This window comes from Schistosoma haematobium, chromosome 4 (assembly GCF_000699445.3).
Source record: "Schistosoma haematobium chromosome 4, whole genome shotgun sequence".
Classification (NCBI taxonomy): domain Eukaryota; kingdom Metazoa; phylum Platyhelminthes; class Trematoda; order Strigeidida; family Schistosomatidae; genus Schistosoma; species Schistosoma haematobium.
The window spans coordinates 16,131,116-16,156,190 of record NC_067199.1 but is presented as its reverse complement, the minus strand read 5'-3'; the positions used below and the strand labels follow the sequence as shown (position 1 = coordinate 16,156,190).

The 25,075-nt window shown below is 30.4% G+C and overlaps 1 protein-coding gene across 1 annotated transcript in view; it reads left to right on the top strand.

Annotated features, from left to right (window-relative positions):
- Positions 1-24,525, top strand: part of MS3_00007513 (uncharacterized protein) — a 31,918-nt gene extending 7,393 nt beyond the window's left edge. Inside the window, exons 4-6 of the mRNA XM_051215800.1 lie at positions 6,661-6,930; positions 15,516-15,599; positions 23,109-24,525. Of these exons, the coding sequence (XP_051066334.1) occupies positions 6,661-6,930; positions 15,516-15,599; positions 23,109-23,195 (441 nt within the window). The 3' untranslated portion in view covers positions 23,196-24,525. The remainder of the gene's footprint in view (positions 1-6,660; positions 6,931-15,515; positions 15,600-23,108) is intronic.
- The last annotated feature ends 550 nt before the right edge of the window (positions 24,526-25,075 follow it).

Below are 25,075 nucleotides of genomic sequence, written 5' to 3'. Positions count from 1 at the left end.
CAAAAGAAGTGTTATTTTAAGTAGAAACATAGTTGGTACTTATTTTTATGAATGTATCGTTTATACAAATTATTTGTACCATTCAATAACAAGGTAGTAATCACTGGCATGTCTAGTTCTTGATGACAGTTAATTTCTGTTGATTAATTTGAGCTGTGTCAAATAAGGTGGATGACTAAACATTCGTACATTCTATGTGGTGTTAGATATTTGAAGAAAATCGACAGGAAGTCATGAGCCTACTTTTTGTGTAGATTTACACTCATCAACGAAACGCATCTGGGATCTTGATCGAACTGACATCCTTCTAGAAATTCAAGTCAGCATTGCCAAGCGCTGAGGTCAAAGTCATTACCACTAAGCTGTTGGCTCCACTATTCCCATCAATTCCGGGGAAACAAATGCTCATCCAGTTGCTGAAATTCATTTCGTTCAATGTTCAAAAGCTGAATGGTTATGTCTCTGCCCAATGTAGTGAGCAGTGAAGACTCGATTTGTTCAGAAGTGAGTGTATATCTTACTCGTGAGTGCGAACTGACGCGAAATTAGATCCAGGACTTTTTGCTTCCAACATCCTGATGTCTTTATGTCAACTGGATCTTATCAGAACCTAACGATTTATATATTCTTTAGCTGTTGGTTAAAATTATGAGAAAAACACCTTTCAATAGTTGGCAAATGTGTATTCAGTCATTCAGTCATATGCTGCGCATGTGCATCGGTTCACGTTACCACACTCAATTAGCACTAAAGTATGAAATTTCCAAGGCAAATCCTAAAGTATGAGAAGTAATAAAAGTATCAGCATTAGTGAAAAAGATTAGACATAATATATGTGATTCAAGGGGAAGATATACTCTGATGGAATAAAATAAACTGTAAGATAATCAATAAACTTTGGATTTAAGGAAAGAAAACTAATAAGCACATCTTTGCTACTCCGGAAGACTCTGAGCCATGTTACCTGAAGTCTCCAACCATCGGTTATGAAAATTTCGCTGGCCCCAATTAGGTAGTCTGCACTCACCTACATAACTCAGTTCAGTTGCCAGTAACTTCATAAACCGGTATCAAGCCTTGATTTGGCCGTTCCTTTTTTCCCAGTTTACTTCTACATCAGTAGTCATTGCAAATTGAGTTAATTTATTGATGAGCATACGTGATACATATCCCAACCATCCCACCTTATGAAAATTCACCACAACATCAACAAATTTGCAATCTTTATCTAGTACTCTGTGCTTAATCACAGGATTGTTCACTCGATGGTCCCAACGCACGCTAGCAATACTTCCAATACACCTATGGTAGATAACCATGAGTTTATTTTCTATAAATAAATTAATACTTGGTGAGTAAATGTGGTCATTATGAAGTTATTACAGGGAGAGCTGGTAATGATTTGATTAGCAATGAAACTTTTCAAACCCAGGTAACCCTACTATCATTTAATATCAAGTATGAGTGGATATTATGATGACAAAATTACATCAGTTTAGGTTAATTATCACTCACAGTTGACTTAACGCATCACGTTTTAAAATTCTTTTCATGGTGTAACAAAAGATTATTAAACAGGTCAGTAATATCTCATCAAAATGAATGAGATTATGATTAACTGAGATATTTTATACACCTATTAAACAATTTGGTGTGCCATTACTTTGTCCGATATCCTATATCTTAAGTCAACTTCATGTTCTCTAAATGTAATTAGCACAATATATATTCATTATAATCAAGATTTTCACTTTTCATGCAACTCAAATAAACAGTTCGAATAGGTGCAGTCGTTTTTGTTACTACTCCAGCCGGAATATCAGATGAAAGGTGAATTTACTAAATGTTCTAACCTATAGTCCATAGGTTTAAATATATGCCAAAATTATCTGTAAACTAATCAAATATTCTACTCTTAATTACTTAATTTATCCAAACAAGTGAAACGATACTAAGGATATGAATCAATAAATGTTATGTAACAATACACTTTATCAAATTATTCCCCTTAATTACATATATTCAATCATGTGGATAATGAAATCATTATTAGAGTATGTAATGTCTATGATACTTGAACCGTAGTTTCTATTCATCATTGAAATGAAACGATTAGGTTCCAACTTAACTGTTGTTTGGCAGAAAAAATATTTACTTAATTGTTTTAACTATATCATATTATAAAATATGTAAATAATTATTGAATATCAAGTGTATATGTGTATAAAATATGGTATAGATATTTCGAAGAGATTGAAGGATATATTACGATAAGATTAATTCTTTCAACATGATCACTTCATTTACAAAAAACGACAGATTAAATTTAGTCAAGAGATAGATTACACAAGATATATTTAATAGTATTGAAAATGATCAAGGTGGTTGATTTGACTTCAAGGCATTTATACAAAATGTTTTTTAGATATATATGTGATAATATGATTTAATGGATGACTTTTACTTTAGATAAAGGCTATGTTCATATTCAAAGAAATTTTACAAAACAAGGTAATTAAATAATAGTTTTGTGCTTACTAATGACTGGCTTTGAGATTGACATATAAAAGTTCGATTTGGGGACTATGACATGTAAATATGACGAGTTTGGTATTATACACTCAGTAAGTGACTGGTATAATACGATTGGTTGATCACTATACAGAGACAAATTTCATGTTTGTCTAATCCTTGAATACTGATTTGCAATGTGAACGGTAGTGTGAGTACATAGACATTGTCCTTCGATGTTAGGTGGTTGGATATATTTGTCAGAAAACCATAAACCTATGTTTCATGCTAAGTGGTATTAATCAACAGAACGTGCGTACAATTTCGGGGGAATCGATGCTCTCTGATTGATGCTGAACCCCTCCACACAGCTTCAAAGTCTAAAGATTTACCACTGAATTGTTTTAAAAGTGCCACGTTTTGTAAGTACTTGGTCGTTACATATTCGATCGTGTATGTGGTTGTGAACATGTATTGCCTATGATTAACACAACAGGATGAGGTTTTCAATGGTTTACCAAATGTTAGTTCTAATCTGTTATGACCACAACAGACTTTCTATAGGATGAGGATATTTACGCTGAATTGCGAGCAATGTTATGTTTCTCTAGTTTGTACCACGGAACTTAGGTTCATGGGTTCAATCACCTTGAATTATGTGGTACTTAGATTCAAACTACTGGATGTAAAATTTCTTAAACTAGTGGACATATTATAAATTGATCAACAGCACCACTGATGAGCAAACAATACATATTTTTATCAAACTGTCCGTTTAAGTGGTCATAGAAACAAGCCTTGGATATTACTTAGTAATAAATCAGGGTAATTTTTTCCTTGTTGATTATCTAAGTCGTTCTTTACAATCCTAAATTCACATATAGTTATTTATTAGTCATTCGCAATCCTAATCTTACAATGTGATTATATTATAACAAGGTTGCTTTTATTTTACTGATTGATCTTCTTCCAAATATAAATAATTTTAGGCAGGTAACATATACAGAGCAAACTATACCCACTATTCAAATATGCTTGTAAAAACTTTGATTCTTAACTTTAATATGGTCAGTTAGGTTACTGAATCAATACTTCCAGAATTCTTGTTTCAAGATTACTTTATATCGACCTGTGAAATGTAGTAACAATACAGAAATTAACTAAATGACTGTTTTGCACCTGAAAAGAGCTCAAGCACTATGAGTAGGTTTTGATTTGTTAAGAAGTAGATATATCTTCCTAATTAGTTTTACTCAGATGAATATCTCATTTAAGGTGGCCTTATTATATATGATAACCAGTGCTAATCATTATTTTGACATTTTTAAATTCAAAACCGACTGAACCTTGTGAAATGTAGATTATTTCAAACACAGTTAAGCGCTATGCAAAAATGTGTTCGACTTGGAGATAGTTTCTATGTTAAGCCAAATCTTAACATGTTGAATTGCATTGAAAATAAAGGACCATTAGATTTATAACAACCGACAGGAAAATACCCCAGTCACTGGAAGAACTGTTGATATTCGGTTCGTGTATGTTCACCATGGAATGTGCTCATCAGAGCTCCTAAGTTTTCAGTAGTGTTTCAATTATTATCAGTACATCATAAAATTTACCATTTACTTTAGTCATATTCGAATATTTTGGAAATACACATACCTATTAAGGTACAGTTTAGCAGTGTCTTGAGAAAAAATCGCATTTCGGATCAGCTAGACAGTAACACTAGTAAATGATTTTATAAGATTCCAAAAGGAAGCTACATTTTTCATAATATGTACGAAATAATTTGAACCTGTATATTAATGAGTGTCGTCGATTTTATTTGGAATCAAACTAAAGTATATGAAAGTTAGTGACAGTTATAATATAACCTACATAGAAAATGATTGTCTCAACTATTATCGAGACTCAATAAATGTTCTATTCAAGTCAACTAATTTTCCTTAAATCATATTGGGAAAATAAAGGTAACTTAGGTGGACCAATTAATAATATTTTTATTAAATGTTAGTTTATAGATATTTCTATACATATAACTATGACTATTACTATTGTGTAGCGTTTATATTTACCCAGTTTCAACCTGAAACATTTAGAAAGAAGATAAAGTAACTTAGTTTTTCCTAACAACGCTTTCTAAATATCTCCTCAAGTTGTTTATTTACGATATTTTTGTTAAAGTAACTCACTATATACGTGTAATTAAAGTGTTCAGTATAATCATTATAGTTTACTAGACTTTCCGTTTAAATAAGAAACCACTATAACTATATTTCTTATTATTATTAACAGGGTCAGGATCAAAGATAACCATTCTACTTTAAAAAGTAGTATCATTATACTACTTAATAAGTAGCCTAAATGTAATAGGTTATAATAAGTAAATTTTAATTTAATCTTTTTCTTGATGAATTGAATTTCTCATATGATTAAATTAGCTTAAATTTTAATGCACATACGTATGAGTAATACATCATATGAAATATAATTAAATTCGAGTCATTGTAAAATACATCCATGTCGTAAAATATTTGGTGGTGTGTTAACAAGTGAACTGATTCACAAATGGAAATTATATTAATTCTATGATCCTCAACAGTAGTCCAACTTCATTTGTAAAATAAGTTCAGTCTTTAAGGAAATCAGTTAACCAGAATTTCTATGTGTTTTCGGGTTACTCTAACTAAAATGTTGAATATAAGGCTGTAAATTACGGTCGATACAATGTAAGAACAACTTTCATATTGATAAAATCCTCTTCTGTTCCAAATTTCAAGTCCAACCAGTAAAGTACTGACGATAAATATGTTTTAACTGGGGTAAAATAACTCAAATATTTATTATCGATTTAGTGTAAAATGAAATTTTATTTTGGTTTTTATTGGTCGATTGTAATTAGTTGATTACAACCCGTAAGTCGAAAATTTCTAAAATCAACATGTCAGTTTAAATCTATCAATTGCAAACAGGTACCCAGAGTTCAGCAAATCTTAAATACACTAAATAAATAAGCGCAATTTTTAGTATATTACTCAACTCACTTGAAAACAGTATGTCTAACATAAACATAGATATAATTACCTTCTGCATTGTATTTAATAATTAATGAACTAACAACTAAACAACTATTTTTAACCGATCTATAGTTATTAACCATGAAGTTTTTATAGAATTTATGTTAAAATCATGAAGTTTCTAACATGAACTTAATGACAGTACAACAAAAATAAGATAGAGAAGTGAATTATCTCCTATTCATTTACGTACATAAAGAATGGATAAAGATGATAAATAATTGAAATATGACTGATTAACCGATACTTCTTCTGATTCTGAAAGTAATTGTATTCTTTACTGAAAATGTATTTAACTTAATCTTAGAATTCGAAATGGATAATGTATAGAGTTGTATTTACTATTTATCCTTATAGTTTATAAGGGAATTTTACTTTAGTTAAATTTATTTTATAGTTAATCATAATGTTATTATTGTTGAATAGTTTGTAAACGTTAAAGATGAACAGAATAATACCCATAGATTTAAATCCATTAGATTTACAATGGAAACTTCTTAATTATTATCATAATTCATTGATTAAATTTTCTATTACACATTTTGTAAGTTCTCTTTTTTAGGACTTGAACTTTCACTTTAATACTAATAATAATAAACCTTACGTTACTTTTACGGTAGTTGTACAAAATATCATGCAATTTTCTTTAACGGTTACTAGATATATAGTTTATATCTTTTAAGCCTTAAACATAAAGCATGATTGGTAATCTTAACCTAATTTGCAAACGTCTTTCGAAAAACTAAGCCTTTATGAAAACTAACCATACAAGTAAAAAAAATCCTGTCTTGTAATATTGACAGATCTAGCTTGAAAATGTTGCCTTGCTTAATATATTAATGGTCTATTAGCATTTTTGTCTAAAGAACACTGACTCTCAGAAGAGTTACGTAAGTATTTGTTGTCTAGAATGGCGTATGGAACTTACACATTGCGCGGTTTCTAAAATATACTTTTTGGTCAAAAACCAAATTTATGCTGTAAACATCAGGATAGAGTAAAATACATTACTTTTATTAAACGAAATCTAAAATATTTTGAGAAGAATGTTATATATTTGTTATTTCAGTTGAAATGTTGTGCTGTTGAAGATAATCAAGCAGATTTATATCTTCGTTCTGTTTGGTATTCACGTCAAATACATCAATCTTCAGTATTTGGAACAAATTCAATACGTTTATTATCTCAAGAATATGATAATAATTTAGGAATACCAAGTGTAGTAAATGTTCCAGTTTCATGTTGTGTATATTCATTGGAAACTAAAGATTTTTCTAATCGTACCGCTTGTCAAATTGGTTCTTTAAAATCTAATTTAAATCCATATCTTAATCCTCATGTAAGTTAATTTTGTTGGTTAATTAACTTTGTTTATTCATTATATAAATTAATATTAACTGTCATGAAGTTGTTTTATGTCTAGAAATCATTGATAAAAAGTTAATTATTCGATGAGACATATAAATTACAATCATAATTAGGTTTTTCCTATTCAAACCTAAAAAAGTTAATTTATTAAACTAAAAAAAAACATATTTCAACCTTCTACTATAGAATGAATATAGTTAGTTTCCAAATAAACCAATCCTGTATGAAGTATGATTTTTATTCGCCTAGTAAAAAGACCATTTAATTTCGACTTCTGTTTAACTGTTTAGTTATTTATATTGAATTGTTTTTTTTAAAAAAGAAAACAACTTAGAATCTATTTCTTCTATCGGTTCAATAGATAGTTATTCGTATTCACTTTTATTAACAAAAGATAAAGAAGGTAACTGATGCTAAGAATATGTATGTATATACGTGTAAAAATAACTAATAAATTAAATAATAATTGTCTAGACAATTCATGTGATTTACAATATGGGTGGTAATTTCTATTTAACGTAAATATTATGGACATATCTAGTTGGTTGCGTGTTGGCGCCATATGGCAACTAACAATCTGTTTCTGACAGCATAATTTAAGAGATTATTTTAAAACATGATCACAAATGTTTTATTTTCCTTATTTGAGTTTACTTTCAACGAGAAAAATTAAAGTCGTTTAAGCTGAGTTCACTGGTAATACAAGTTTCACTGATACTGTAGGCTTAAAACCACGATACACTCTAGATTCTATAAAATTAAATATTTTCATCTATGGGTGTTTAAAGTTGCTTTGAAAGATGATTTAAAAGAATTCGTATGTTTCAAATAATACATGCTTTATTCATGGAAAACGATAGACAGTATTCCTTGCTACAATTTTTTTAGTTATAACTATGTTTATTCGATCAGTAACAAGTAATAAACTATGATGTTAAGAAAGCATAATATCTGTACAAATGTGAGTAAATCGTCAGAACGAAAGAATTTTAATGACTCAGTTTTAATATTAGTGGCTATTTAACGATTATTTGGTAAGTTGCTTACTGTAAAGACGAATTTACTACAAATTCCTACTTAAACCTATCAACGTCTATTAGTATATTGTAAGGAGTTATCTTGAAATATTAGAATAATGTTTACCCATGAAGCAGCTGCTGAGCTCATTACAGCCATCTTTATTTTTAACTTCACCCTTCAACAATAATAGAGTTTGCATATATATATATATATATATATATATATATCATGTCTACATACTTTTTCAATATATATGTTTTCTACTTTACGTATAATATATATTATTATTGTGGTTCACAAAAGTATATAGTTGGTGGTTTGAATTAGTCGAACATGCATAAAGACTAATAGGACTGATAAGTCGTATTTGTTCATATTTGATTTAAGATATTTTGGCATTCAATTATGAAAGTGTACTAAGAATGAGGGCCGAGTGTCTGTCTCTATCTATATGAAGTCATAATGCCAATTTGTGTTCGATTCTCATGGACTTAACTTGAATATATTGAAGTGTTTTGCCATATAGATATAATTATATAGAGAAGACTAGTTATATTTTTAACAAAACATGTTTCGAAATTTTGGCCCATGCTAACACTATACATCAGCAAAAATACACATATATTATCGATACTGATGTTATATTTAATTACTATAAACACTAATGTACATAAAACATTATTTGACTGTAAGCACTGTCAAATGTCTTGCCATACTGTGATTTAAGTCCAAAATATTATTAGTCGAAATTTAAAGATAGCAAACGCTTTTCACAGGAGCTTATATTCCAGCATTAAAGGTCATATTTGATGCTAGTAAAAGTACCATCTGTTCATTCATATACTAACTAGATGAATAATGTGACTATAGTAATAAATTTATATTGAAAAGTTAATAGTATTTACTTTTTGTTGAAGTGTTCTACGTACATTGATAGAATAATGACGGAACTAGTCAACCAACGTTTTTTAATTGTCTGATTTGAAGAGAAATTATCGGTATGTGGTTGTGAAGACAGTTAATTTTTTGATTGAGATCATGAATCGATCGATGTTAGAGCAACATTGAAAACCTGGAAACACTGGGTGGCCGTTTCGTCCGAGTGGGGAACTCCTCACAAGTGTTCATCCACAACACCACGTGCGGGATTTGAACCTAGTACCTTCGGTCCCATGTGTGAACGTTTAACCTCCAGATCACTGAACTAGCATCCAACGGTGCTAATGTCTCACTCCAACCGATCCATGACATTGCGCGACCATCTTCTGTTGTATGATACCTGTCCTTACCTGACACGGATTAGCTCCACTAGATGCGCACTCCTCAGAAGTCCCATGCATTTTAAATGTAGTTATTAGTTATCGAGTAAGTAAGAAAAGAACAGCCTACAGATGAATGTGATTTCGAGTTTTGTGAATTAGGTGCAAAGTACTTCACTGGCAGGTACATAATAGAATAAATAAATCAAGTCCACTAATTTTTCAAGTGTGTTATTTATATCCGTTTTCAGTAATCCCCATCATTAATTTATTTAGATATTAAATTCTGCTGAAAATTAGGTGAATATACTTATAACCGACCTGATTCACATCACTAACTTATTTACTTAATTCTATTGCCCTTCATGGGACATATTCCATCAACTGGCAATCTCCGACCAACTCTTCCTCGGCCTTTCCTTTCTATTTTTTATCATATACTGTTGATTTTTCTGCTGTCTACTTCTGATTCCCAGTACAATTTGTTTATTGGTCTACCTCTTTCTCTTTTGCCTTGAGAATTCCAATTCAGGGCTTGTTTTGTGGTCTCATTTGACAGTTTCCCTAGAGTGTCAACCATCCACTCCCATAGTATCCTCCCGATTTCCTATTCATCTGGAAGCTAGTTTATTCTACAACATGGTTGATTATTGCTGATGGTCTCTGACGAATGGATCTGTGATATATTGCTTAAACAAGTTTATAATGATCTATACCTTTTTGATAATAGTTGTCGTATAGAGACCAGATAAGGGGACAGCTCAGAATGCAGATCACGCCAAAATATATAAATAAACGGTTGAGGGTTATGTATGTGTATAGTGTAAACCGTTTGTAACGTCATATACAAAATATAGTTTCTTTCTGCCTGTTACATTTTTTAACAGTGGCAGTTATTCAGGTTTGAGCTCCCTACGATGGAAATTATTTTATCGTTAATATTGAATATTCTGATTGTGATGTTGGATTATAGTTGTTTTGAGTCGCAAATATTCTTCCGTTTTGGAACTCCATCCTTGCAATACCAGTGTTCACCTCCACAATTTAGTCCATCGTTGGAGTTCCATATGATAATGATTATATTCTCAGGTACTCCATAGTACCGTAGACGATTCCGTAGGATTACCATATCTTCACTGTAAAATGCTTTCTTATAACCAAGGAAGCTGATGAACAGAGATAAGTTTCATCCAATCGACTGCTCAACAATTCAATGAAGGAATATGTGTCACAATCTTCTTTTGAACATATAAATAGTTTTTGACGCTTGATAACAAGAGCTTCAGTAAACTTCAGAAGACTAGGGATTAGTTGTTTGTTATTCACTTTGAAGCATTACAAAATGTCTCGTATTCGAAGTTAAAATTCACTTAGGAGCACGAATTACAAAACATGGAACGAACATCTTGTACTCAAAAATTATAAAAAAGAAAAATTCAGTAATTCCGCTTTCAACTGATGACAAGACTTCTTAAACAGGGTAATATTTGCGTTTCAGCAGCTTTGTCCCTTCTCATTTAAAAGAGGTCTTGTTAGAAGGGTGTTCTGAATGGTAAACAAACTTTTTAATGAAGATTACCTTGATAGGTAAGTGGGAAATATTCAACGAAATTTAGTCGAGAACAAACGTTTATTAGTGACAAATTTCTAAAATAAACTTCCACAACAAGGCATTATCATTAAAAGGAATAAATTTATCAGAACTTCGTTTAACGATGATAACTATCTTCATTTAGGTCGTATTATTACTTTCAATTTACAGTTTTTATTGTAACTGTTCTTAATATTTTAGCACCATCCAATGAACTGTTTTATCTCTTTCCAATATAGCCTTCCAAATGACTGCATCTTTTTATACCATTTTCAACAGTCATTATCACTACTATTGTGATTACCATTATTATGATTACTTTATTTACCATTGTCTTTTAGCAGTTATTTTTTCCACTCTAAATTGCAATAATCAGACAACGTTTTTGTAGTCGATTACGTCACGACCTCTCTTTCTCTCTTTCCCGTTTATTCTATTCATCCATCCAATAAAATTGTAACAAAAAAATAGTGAGTTAACTCACACATGAAATAATATTTGTAAAACATTTTATTTCTCCATAGAAATCATTTCACATGTGAAAAATCTTGAGTACAACAAATGAAGTGAATTTACTTCATCCTAAAATGTTTACTGTTCCCTTTTTAAAAAGTTTACCATAGAAACTAATTGCATGGAATTGGGAGAAGTTTAGACGTCTATACGCCTACTCAATGACTGTTTTTATGGAGATCTGTAGAAAGAAAAACTAGCTTAGAGTTAACATAGTGAAATGTCAGAATGGGTTTTGTGGAGGGTTTTAGAAATTTCACAGGTTGAAATCATGAGTCAATTGAAGCTAGACCACCATGGAAAACATGGAATCACTGGACGGCCGTCTCGTCCTAGTATGAGACCCCTCAGCAGTGCGCACCCACAATCCCGCACCCCGCGGGATTTGAATCCAGGACCTACTGGTTTCGCGCGTGAGCACTTGACCACTAGACCACTGAGCCGGCATCCGACGGTGTTAATGTCTAACTTCAACCAATCCACGAAGTTGCGCCACCGTACACCATAATCTTCAGTGAGCTGTTATCTCACATTTACACCGTTGGGTGCCGGCTCAGTGGTCTAATGTTTAAGTGTTCACGCGCGAAGCCAGTAGGTCCTGGGTTCGAATCCCGCGGGGTTCTGGATCGTGGATGCGCACTGCTAAGGAGTCCCATACTAGGACGAGACGGCCGTCCAGTGATTCCATGTTTCCCATGGTGGTCTAGCTTCAATTGACTCATGATTTCAGCCTGTGAAATAGTGAAATGTATTATTGTAACCTCCTAGATCTAAAGGATTTTTATACACAAAAACTACTTGTAATATGACCTGCTCTTTCATCTGAGTCATTATTATATTAGTTCTAATATCACTACGATTGATTTTTATTAATAACACTTTTATTTCGGTGGATGTTTATCACATTGACCGTTTCTCCTCGTCTACAATAACTGCTTTATTTCTTATCTCATGATTAAGTCACATAACATTTGTTATTTGAATTATATGACCCTTAATCACTGTTGATCATTCACGTTAAATTCATTTCTTGTCCCAACTTCTAGATCGTCATCCAAAGATTTTTACGTTTAGTTAAAATTATTTTAATCACAAACTAAAATCATGTTTGTACTGGCTGTTACAACATAGCAGTCGTAGATTTGCTACTCTAAAGCTTAAGTTCACTTGATATTGTTTTATTTGAATCTTCCCATTGATGTTTTTGGACTGAAATTGATCAGTCTCTTATTGGCATATGTGCATACTGTGCGTATGCCTCGATATTGCCTTAATTTACAAGCATTATAAACAAAGATGGATAGTGGCTAGCAGTGGAATCCAGGACGCGCGTTTCGTCCTGTTTGGGACTCGTCAGCTGGAGTGAACATCAACTCTGAGATGCAGGTACATCCAGCTGACGAGTCCCAAACAGGACGAAACGCGTCCTGGATTCCACTGCTAGCCACTATCCATCTTTGTTTATAATGCTTGTAAATTAAGGCAATATCGAGGCATACGCACAGTATGCACATATGCCAATAAGAGACTGATCAATTTCAGTCCAAAAACATCAATGGGAAGATTCAAATAAAACAATATCAAGTGAATTAAACTTCAACCCATTGCACAAGCAAGTGGCTATCAGGACTCAGTAGCTAAGTGGATAACGCGATGGCGTTTGAAGCGAACGGTACTGAGTTCGAGTCCCAGAGTGAACATCAACTCTGAGATGCAGGTACATCCAGCTGACGAGTCCCAAACAGGATGAAACGCGCGTCCTGGATTCCACTGCTAGCCACTATCCATCTTTGCTTCTAAAGCTTAAGGTTGGAAATATCCGTTATATTTATTTATTTTAAGATTCTTTTTTGGCACTGTGCAGTTGAAACTATACTGTTTCAAGCCCTAACCTATTTGGAAATGAAATACCAGCTAACTGCATAAGCATAAATTCAGTTTATTTTTTATTTGTTCTGTTAAATTAATTATTTAACAGTGATCAAATGTCTTGTTCACATTTGTTAATCTACGTGTGTTAAAAAACATAAACACTCTAACAAATTAATTTCTTTTGTATAATTTTTGAATAGAAAGATAATTCGATTGAATAAAATATTGTAAAACAATGGATACATGTTTGCTTCGTAGATATACAGATTCAAGAAAATTAACCTCTATATGACAGTCAAGAATTGAACATTTTATTGAGGCATGGATGAGCGAAAACTGGGCCTATCGAATAATAGTTGGAGATATTACACAACTTATTCCTTAAGAGATTCTATACGGGATTTAACGGTACGGGATTTAACGATATACAATGGTTTAGGTAGCTAATATGGAAACGATTATGCCACACTAGAACATATTCACTTATCAAAACACTCAAAAAACGTTTCGTTAATACAACAATTCCGCCTCAATCAACTTATATGTTGCTAATTTTATCAGGCAGAAGTGGTTCGTGTTCGTCCAACTAACCCTGTTTTGTTGTCAGCCGTGCCGGCTTGGAATACCGTTTCGTTTAGACTGTGTCACTGAGCATCTCGTTAAAGGCTGTCGATCAACCATCACCTACTGATCTGGGTTTTTTCTATCATAACCAAACACAAAACATATCTTCATTACACTATCAGCGAAGATGAAAAGTGATGTTTAAGATCCGAGTACCGTTGAGTGTTTTGAAATAATTATCTATTCATGTGAATCAGTCATAATCAGGACATGTTATAATATCTTGGAATTTGTCTTAAGAGGTTAAAATCTAAGCATAATTCACGAGTTGTTAAGTTGCATTCTAGTGTAATTTAGAAGTATGTACAGAAGATGACAATTTTAGATCACAAGAATTGATTGAGAACTGTGACATAATGAAGCCGATGAAGTGGCTTGACGTCACTGATAGTTCAGATCCAATCTACTGTCGTCAGAATTACAGAAAAACTTTTTAACACAAAGTTAAGAATACTTATTTCCAATTTCTGTTTACTCAACTGTCCTGAGTAGACTAATCTATTCAGACGCTATCCAGAAGCTATAAATCAAAAAAATATTTGTAAAAGCTATCGTTTGTAGCCCAAAAACTCTACTTAAGTATTCAAATTGATCGTAACGAATTGTGTAACGGATATAGTGAAAAAAAGACCGGAATAAAAGCGCAGTCCCATGTCTATTGAATAATCTGTTGAAGATAAAAAAATATCTTGAATTTTATGTACATAAATTAGCTTCAGTCTGTGTTAGGAACAAAGATATGATTTATTAGAAACTGAAGAAAGTAACGGGAAAGTCGAAATTGATAGTATCATAGTAACGTTATCACAGAAGTACTTTAAACTGTCTCTTAAAAGATGTTATATAACGAGCGGAATTAAACATTATTATCAGGTGTTAATTTCATTAAAGCGTAAGTGGGCTACAAATTAACTACACATTAGGATTAATATGCGATCAAATACGATGCATCTAAACTGAAGTAAGCTGAATAATGTATATTGATTCTAACTCACGGCGCTTTTCTATTTAAGGTTAAAATGGGGCTGAGAATGAGCGTTAAAAGGGATTGGCCCTAAGTAATCGTTCGAGAAACAATAATAATTTTGTGTTGATAAATTGATGAGTTTAGTTAGCTTCAAGCATAGATCTGGACAAAATGTATTAAAGCAGCTGAAAACTGAAAAGAATCAGCAAACTTTGATTTTCGAGGCCTCACAATTCCACAGGAATATGTTATGTTGTTATATTAGTCTTGTTTTCACTCTACAGTGAGTTTTACAGGATCTTTCAATGTACTCCAATTTTTCTACATTTTGATATTTCTATTAGGCTGCGGTTAAATGTCTCGACTTTTTCATTCTCATTTAAAGTGTATTAGCTAGCAATGTTCTAATGATAAGCCATTTCTGTTTTCAGTTTGTTTCAATATGATGCCCACTGTGTTTAGAATACTAAACAACTTCTATTCCAAGTTAACAGTAGTTATTCACTGATTACATATAGAGTGGCAAAATATGACCTTTTCGTTTTAATGAACCTACCTACTTTAGATTTCCTAGCTTGATATATATAGACAATGACTATATATAATTAATATCAGGATTCATTAATTCTTTTTATCCGTAAAATAGATAATAGAAATTGTAGATTCTAGGTAATTAAAAATTTAATCTGTTTATTGATTTTACTTACTAGGGTTGTGCAAATGTGATTATTGCCCTGCTGTATCAGTATTTCATCCCATTAATTATAATGGTTGTCATATTGGCCGTACTAATGGTAAGTGAGAATATAAATGTGTCTCAAAGCTTTTTTAATCATTCATTTCTGCTTATAAGGCTTGTGACTTAATACAATACAGAGAAAATCCGTACAGGATGCATATATGCCAAAAGAGACTGATCAACTGCAGTACTAAACATCACTGGAAAGATTCAAACAACCATACCACTGGATCATGATTTGTTAGTTTTTGTGAACTTTTTCTCAAAACAGTTTTATGGTTCTATATTTTGTATTATGATTTCGGCCCTATGATAAAAATAGTTACTAATCACTTAAATATTCCCATCAGATTTAAATTATTTTGCTTCCTATCAGTAGACACGGATTTAAATAATTTCTTTTAGTGCTAAAATTAAACAAATCTTTGTCAAATATTGTGTTTGTTATTTTGTTCCGTCATAGATATTAGAGAGTTTGGGACAAATATTTACGAGAACAAGTTGTTACAAGTCAAATTAGCACAGTGAGAGAAGAAATTAACAAAATATAAAGCAAGGTGGTCAGGCTAGGTAAAGGATATATATTTAAAAAAGAACAGATTAGATGTATGAAATAACGCTTAACCTCAAAATATAAAGAACATATATAAATGAATGAATTTGAGTCAGTGTTTCATATTGTCGGCAATGTTTTTTTAAGGTTTTCCGCCACAAAGTATGATTGATTTGTGGATTCTAACCAGAATGTTTACACATTTTGGTATGGCTCAAATGAGCAGTTACTGATTTTATGAAGTGATATCATATCTTCATCTAATTGTCTCTAGCATTTTTCTCAAATCACGCTTGAACAAGCCAATATAGAAGATGTGAACAAAAGATATAGTACATAGTTGAATTTCAATTATCACTATATACTTGACATATTAGAAAATTTTTATGAAAAAGACAGTTGTTCATTACTGTTCATTATGTGAGGAAGGATATCCTTCTTCTTAATGACAATGTTTATTATTTAATAGTTTAATGCAAGAGTTGAAATAATGTTACGTGAATATTACTTCACAGTGTAATATACATAAGAATCAAATGATAAAGTTTTGATTATACATGACAAAATTGAATATGACATATGGCATTGAGTCATAGTATTGATGAATATTGTTCATCCACCTATTCCTTGATTTACTCAAGCTGGAATTTTTGTATGAATCGTGATACGTGGTTTATGCATGTAAATTTCCAGATATGAATAGAAATCATGTTTATCCTTATCTGGAACATGTTGTTTTTAACTCTAAACATTCTTGATATTAGCTTGTCATTGAATATTTGAATGAAAATATTTACTGTACAAATGGATTACCAGATGGTTACAAATATTACGATCAAACTCTGAATGTGAAATGAAGTCTGTCAAATAAAGCAGGTGAAGAGTTTGTCAGGCTAAAAAAAACTCGTTTCACTATGAACTATGCTTAATTGTAATCATATGGTAAGACTTTAAAAGTTTCATTTACAATCATCGAAAAGAAATTGTTCTAATTTATTTAACTTGTTATTACTATAGGATTTTCCACTGAAGTAATCCTATGACACTACTTCAACTATTTAATGTCAAAAAAATATCTTTTATCAAGTATGTGTTAACTGAAACAGCACTTTAAAATGCATTTTAATATGTTAAATACACATAACTCTGAGAATAAGTGTGTTTTTCTAAATGTTTAACCTGTTCGTACAATCATTAGCGCACAATCAGTTTAGCTGTGTTTTAATCTTTGTTAACACTATTGTTTGCACAAAATCTTTGAAATTATGCTGAATACCTAAACGTTTTATAGTGTCTACTATAGCCGACCTGATCTATTTATTTCTTGTTAAATATAACATTAAAGTTGATTACTTTTTGTTCTTGTATTTTATTAGAATACTTTGCTTACTTCCTGTTGATGAAGATAGATAGACAAACAAGCTTCCAATAGTTTAAAAAAAGAAATGCACATACATAATTACTGGTTTGTGTATTACATTATTTATCACCTCAGGATATATATATGCACTTAATATTGGGTCTACGAAGTAATCTAGAAAACAGTGATAATATCTGTCATGTTTGCTAAAGTATTCACATGTCTAAGACAGAGTGCTCTCACTACAAATACTAACTATGATTTTACTATACATATATAGTCAAATCATATTGAGGAAAATGGATTTATTTCTGAAAGATATATCAATGTATATAGATTTACAGTTAAATAAGAAGCTTAGTTAAACAAATTCTATAAGGCTAATTATTGTTCTGAATATAAGATTGAAGACATCAATAAAATATTGTTTTAAATAGATCGTTCGACAATTTAAAAAAGGCGGTTTGTATGATTATACAAAAGTTATAATTCCAAAATCATCCAATTTAATTGTGTATGGAATTGTTTCTTATTTATTAAAACGTCGGTTTATCTAGATCAATTTTTATTCACTGCTTTAATTTCGTTTCTTTCTTGGTAATTTGTAATAACCTCATCGGGTTTCTTTTTGGTTGAATTTCCTTTTTTATGTACATTTACAATTCGTTAACATTTTCAGGCAATTGAACTAAACATATTACTATTATGTCCTATTCTTTTGGAATTTGAACGCTTGTATATTAATAATTAATAATTAGAAGTGTATAATTTTCCGGAAGTAGAATATTACCATTTATTTTCAATAAAGCTTATCCTAACTAGGTTTTTTCTAGATTAGCATCGGTAATAATATCAGTGGTAATATAAAAAAAGACATGCTTTTTATTATGGTATCGAAAATTAGATTAATAAAATTTCAGTATGTGAAGAATATGAACAAAAGTAAATCACTTAGAAAATAATATACCGATTTGAAACATGCAACGAACTGAATAAGACGAAAGGCGCGTCATGGATTCCACTGCTAGTCACTATCCATCTTTGCTTATAAAGCTTTTGACTTCAGGCAATATCGAGACAGTCCACACAGGATTTACATATGCCAATAAGAGACTGATTAATTGCAGTCCTAAATAACAATGAGAAGATACATTTAAACAACACCAAGTGAATATGAATAGTTATAATGTTAAACTTTTATAGAAATATCATTATTCTATAAATATAATAGGAAAAAGTATGTACAACTTTATCGATCCATTTTTCTTCTATTTTATAACAACTAAATCATAGATATACATTAAAGAATAAAATAAACTGGATATAGTGCTGGAAAATATCGATTTCTTACCATGCAACACCTTTTAAGTTGAGATGCATTATGATTGTCAGTGTATTCTAAGCATATTTAAAAGTATAAGTAATTTATTTTCCAATACTGCCGTTCTGTAAATGAGGTATCATAATAATAGATGAATAATATATTAGCATTAGGAAGTGACGTTTTCATTTTGAAAATACTAGTTTTATTCAAAAAATTTATTCTGAGTATCAGTTAAACATCATTTAAGAAGTGAACAGGTTTGCTTTTGATAAATATTAAAAGCCTTAAAAACAGTAGCAGACTGTTAAGACATTACGTAATACATAATCAGTCTATATCATGACGTTTAATATTGCCTTTTTGATCACTTATAACTGATAATAAATGTGAGTAACAAAAATGTATTTCATATTAATCACTACCTTTAGACTGGCTGATGTCTGAATAGTATAGTCTTCAATAGTGTTCATATTCCGTTGACGATTTCACAATCTAATCATCAATTCAAGTGACTCAATGTGAACATATATGGTTGCGTCACTTATAAGAATTTGAATCACTTAGGAGCTATATTTTCTTCAAGAATACAATTACATTTCATTGATTTATGCCAATTAGCATTAAATTGGTGTTGATTTTCTTCAATCGATTGACGTCAAATATTTTACAATGAATTTGTATATTAAAATTAGAACACACTATAAAACTAGTGTAGGTTATACACACATTAGAAGTTGATTGTTGAATATACCATTCTTAAGTAGTTTTTTTGGTTTAGTTATTCAGGGATAACATATAAAAGGATTTATTCATTTGAATGACATAATATTCATTTTTCATACTATTGTGGTGTGTGCTACTTATATTGACATAAGTAGTAGATAATGTTAGCCGTGAACAGAAGGTCTGATAGTAGAGAAACAAGAGGATCGAACAGTAAAGAATGGAAACAGGATGCAATTTGTATGGAAACGCAAGAACAATGAAATCTGAGTCATTATGAGACAATTAGTGAACATTTTGCAAATTAAGCATTTACTTTATGATTGTTAGATTTTATTAACAAGTCCTATAACTTTGTGTTAAATACCTTCGATTGTTCCCACTTGTGTTCTGTTTGCTACACTATTCTCAAATAATAAAATATTATTATTAGCTGAAATTCAATAAGACATTTCGAACAGGCACATAATACTTGTCACTCTTTTTTATTTATCCTATTGTTTATTTTTCATTTCAAGTGAACAGTTATTTTGATTGTCTAATTTATTCTTCCAATAGTGATGTTTCCTTTTCTAGTCATTTTATATTGCTTGTTATAAGTTTATTATCGTTGTGTTTTTTTTATTATTATCTTTATTTCAATGAATTAATTGATGTCATTTCTTTAGTTTTTCTTAGAACTATATATGACAGAGTAGTTTACTTTTTTCATTCTTGGAACAGAATATCTATATCTATATATATATATATATATATATATATATATATATATATATATATATATATATATATGCCATTCAAATAGAAAATCTTGACAATATGCAAACGACAAGAATAAAAATTCTATAGAGAATAACTAGCTAAAATTAAAAAGAAGGAAATATATGAATGAAACAAGTGTAGAAAGAAATATAGTAATAAAACGACTTATTTAAGTGATTTAAGGTGAATTTCATTGAAATATTAATGGAATAATTGAGAATTATGAAACTACTATATTGGTGGAGTATTTTTGTTACATTTTATTCATTATTAACAAGAAGTATATAAGTACTCTATGAAAAGCTAATAATGAACAATTGTTCTCTCATTCAAACTACGAACAGTTTTTTTTTTACTAGTTCACATAAATAAAACTTCGGTTAAATTAGACTAAAGTAAGGTGAAATAAGAACTAGGTCATTAGATGAAAACTTGGTTAATTTAGTAGTGTAATGAAAATATCAAATATGTATGAGTTCATTTATTCTATGATTTACTATTAGATTGAGATTAAAAAATTTATTGGATGAAAAAGTGATTCGTTGTTTGGTTTCTAAATTATTTTGTTGCGAAATTGATACTGCTGAAAAATTACTTACTTACGCCTAGTACTCCTCGTCAAGGAGCATAGGCCGCTCACGAGCACAATCCGTCCAACCCTGTCCTGGGCAGTCATTTCCAACTCCTTCCAGTTGTTATTCATCCTTTTCATGCCTGCTTCTATTTCTCGACGTAATGGGTTCTTCGGCCTTCTTCTTTTCCGTTCCCCTTCAGGATTCCAAGTTAGGGCTTGTCTCGTGATGCAGTTTGATGATGTGCGTAATGTATGTCTCATTCACTTCCATCGTCTTTTCCTAAGTTCTTCTTCAGCTGGAACCTGGTTTGTTCTCTCCCACAGAAGGCTGTTGCTGATGGTATCCGGCCAGTGGATGTTGAGTATCTTGCGTAGACAGCTATTTACAAATATTTGTACCTTCTTGATGGTGGTTGTTGTAGTTCTTCAAGTTTCAGCTCTGTACAGTAGAGCTGACTGTCTTGACGTTCGTATTGAAGATTCTCACTTTGATGTTGGTTGACAGTTGTTTTGAGTTCCATATATTCTTCAACTGAAGGAATGCGGCTCTTGCTTTGCCAATCCTCGCCTTTACGTCTGCACCTGAACCTCCTTGTTGATCGATGATGCTTCCCAGGTACATGAAGGATTCTAGATCTTCCAGAGTTTCACCATCATGAGTGAGTGGATTGCTGTTCTCTGTGTTGTATTTTAAGACCTTAGTTTTCCCTTGTGTATGTTGAGGCCTACTGATGCAGAGACTGCTGCTACATTTGTTGTCTTTATCTGCATTTGTTCGTGTGTATGCCATAAAAGGGATATATATTTCCTTAATGTTTATATTGCTGCCATTTTTCTTCATAAATATTGGATTGATTGTCAAAACTTTATTTCTATTTAGAATTCGGCAGACAATTCAATTACAAACCCATGTATGCACCTATATCAGCCAAATTAAATATGTATAAATCTTCATACTGATAAAATACTTCAATTTATGACATGAATTCTGCTGATTCGTTAAAATATACTCTCTGAAACTGTTTTATTTCATATAACAACCTTTAATAGTAGAATGATTAATTAAACTTTTCATGATTTATCAATTAAACAAAGGTTAGAATTTTTTTAGTTTAACCTAAATGTTTCTTAGAATTTTCAGATTTCATTATTACAAAATCAGTTTGAATTGCGTTCAGGAGAAAAGACTATTAGAATATATTGTTATAAATAACCGCATCATTTATAAAAAGATTTTCCTTTTTTTCACTGATACCCTTTACATTAATTTTACCAGAATACACATATTTAGAAAAGCGTATCTCGTTTCAGCATAAGATTGAAGTTGTGTTTCTTTTTTCTTCAAACAACAGAATAATTCAAAGGGGAATATTCAATTTTCTATTTAGAACAATGATGTGTATATAATTCTGATAATTTCTGTTTACTAATATTTTATAAATAGTGTAGAGATACTAAAAATAGAATTGTTTATGGTTGGATACAATTATTGATTAGTAGTTAGAAGAAATCAAAACACTTGTTTGCCTGTTTTCAATATTCAATGCATAGTAGTCTGACATAGTGGTCTGACATTTCAGAATTCTTAATTAGCTATTTTCTCTATATCTCTTAGTAGGCAATTTATTTCCTTGTGCAGATTTCCCTTTCGTTTGTTATTTCAAATAAAGTAGTTGCTAATACATTTAAATCCAAAAAATAGTTATTTCAATCATCACATTATTGTAAATATATTTGATTTACTAAACAAATATTGTTGACAGTTGATTTACTGGATAAAACATTGAGCTTTTAACGTTCAAAGTATTCGTTTAAACTTCAAGCAAACTGTTTTATTTTTAATAACCCATTATAAGTACAACACAAAACATAAAAGTCAGAGATGACAGTACAAATATCTAAATCTGGTTATCAAATAATCATTATCGGTAACACGAATGCGTTTTTCTGCGTAAGAGAACACTTCATTCTTTTATAGAATAATTGAGTACACATAACAAAAGAATATAACTTCGAGAAAGAAAACTTTTGTGTTGATATGACACTAACAAATTATGAGGTTAATTACCGTACAATATTTGAAAAACTTGAACTCAACTTTACATTTAAAGTAATAGCCAATTTTCGTACATTATGTTTCACTACTGAAAGGTATATCTATACTATTTTCACATATTTTTCTTGAGTTTTACTTCGTATAATCAAATTTTAAGGAATTTTCGTAAAAAGCACCTTGATAACAGTTTTCTCGTTTGTTTTTCTTTTCAGATGGCTGGTTTAATATTAGGCTTATTACTATTAAGAAGTTTTTCAATGGATGATTATCCAGAGATTAATTTACGTGAAAATGTATGAACTGTCAAGATAGAATCAAACTTACACATATTTATATATCTACTCATAAAATTTGCATTTCTTAAAAAAAAAACTGGACTGATAATTTTACTTCATTCCAAAATATATCAATCTCCTGTCTGTATATCTTCCTCTCTCTATTATATTTCTACTTTTTATTCTGCTCTTATTTCTTGTTTTATTCCCAAACCTTTTGTTTGTACTTCATGTTCATTTCATTGTATCATCTTTTTTTCTTTTCACAGATCTACTTTGTTTTTCTATCTCTCTTTGAATATTTTATTCTAAAATATAATCAATCGTTTTCATTTGATGTTAAAAAGGCGGATTGCATAAAAAGAATTGATCAATATTATCTTAATTCATTCGTCTAATATCTGTCTCACTATCAAACAAGGAATAGAATACTAACATAAACATTTTGCTATCAAATATATACATATATATCCATATCATTTATTTGTTTCAATGTTGCCTCATATGAGCTTCATTTCTTCTATATACTTCTTTTTGTTATCGATGCCAGTGAATTTTAACCTTATTCTATTACTAATATATACAAGAGTGGTCATTTGAAAAGAAGAGTAGCAAGTTATAATTTTAGTGTAAGTCAATAAAGAAACATTAATCAGAAACAATAATGAAATTATTAAAATGTACACATATATCTATCTGTATATCCCTTAAATATCAGATACAATATTTATACATATTTTCCTAATGGATTATTTTTGTCTTTATCTTATTATCAACTATAAGGTCAATTTGCACTTCATAAACCATAAAGTTGTCTTGAAATTTTCATTTAGTTAATATATATTTATTACAATTTTGTTTACTATATAGTGTATAACATCTTGTCGTTTTTTTGTTACTATGTTGTGAATTCCTTTTTCTTTTAGATTTACTGAAGCTTATTTAAACTTTAATAACTACCTTTCTATTCATTTTATTCAAAGTAGAAGACAACCATTTTATCTCACATTTAACACAGTACAAACATGAGTAGTGTAAATGGTTTGTTTGTTTAAAAGTGCCATCATCATGCAAATCATGAACCATCTGATTTTTTTTTTAAAACAAACTGTTAATTGTACAAGATTATTAGACATGTAGAGAAAACATTTCTGTAATCAATTTATAAATATTTTTTGATCTGTCCCATTGGTTTATTTGTTAAGTTCATTACATCATTATTAACTCATCTCCAAGTTGATTTTCATATGTTTTATTACAAATTTGTGTAATCAATAATAAATGTTTGTGTATTTTTTAATAAAAGCATTGTAAAGTTGTTTTGATGAAACAGTAACTGTATATTGTACTGGTCAAGACATTCATTATCTTTATAAATGAAATATTCAAAGTGAATTTGTATTAATGTACTTTATGGTGAGTTGATCAATTTCATATTGTTAACAACCAGTCAGCTACTAAAAAATGATACATAATATTAAATAACCGTTACAAGTATGTGTATCAATTTATAGCTGTGTCAAAATCAAAACCACAGTACTTGATAATGAATAGCTCAACATAATGTATCAAGTGAATATACAAAAGAGTGATTATTACTTTATGATGTGTACTCAGAATAGAAAAACTTGACAGATGAACATGTCTAGATTTGATAAATCTAATAAATTGAATTTCTTTCGATAGACAAAAGACTATAATATGATGTGGTTAGTTGTTAACTACTCACAAGAAAGCTTAAATTTCCTCAGATTTGTCCCCAAATGAATAATTTTAGTGTACTTACCAAACGGTTCATATAATTAAATGTTGCATTCAAAATATCAATCCAGTAATTTACAAGTGAGAAACAAGAAAAAGATAACAATTAATTTTCTTAAATTATTTTCTGATCTCAGAGTTCA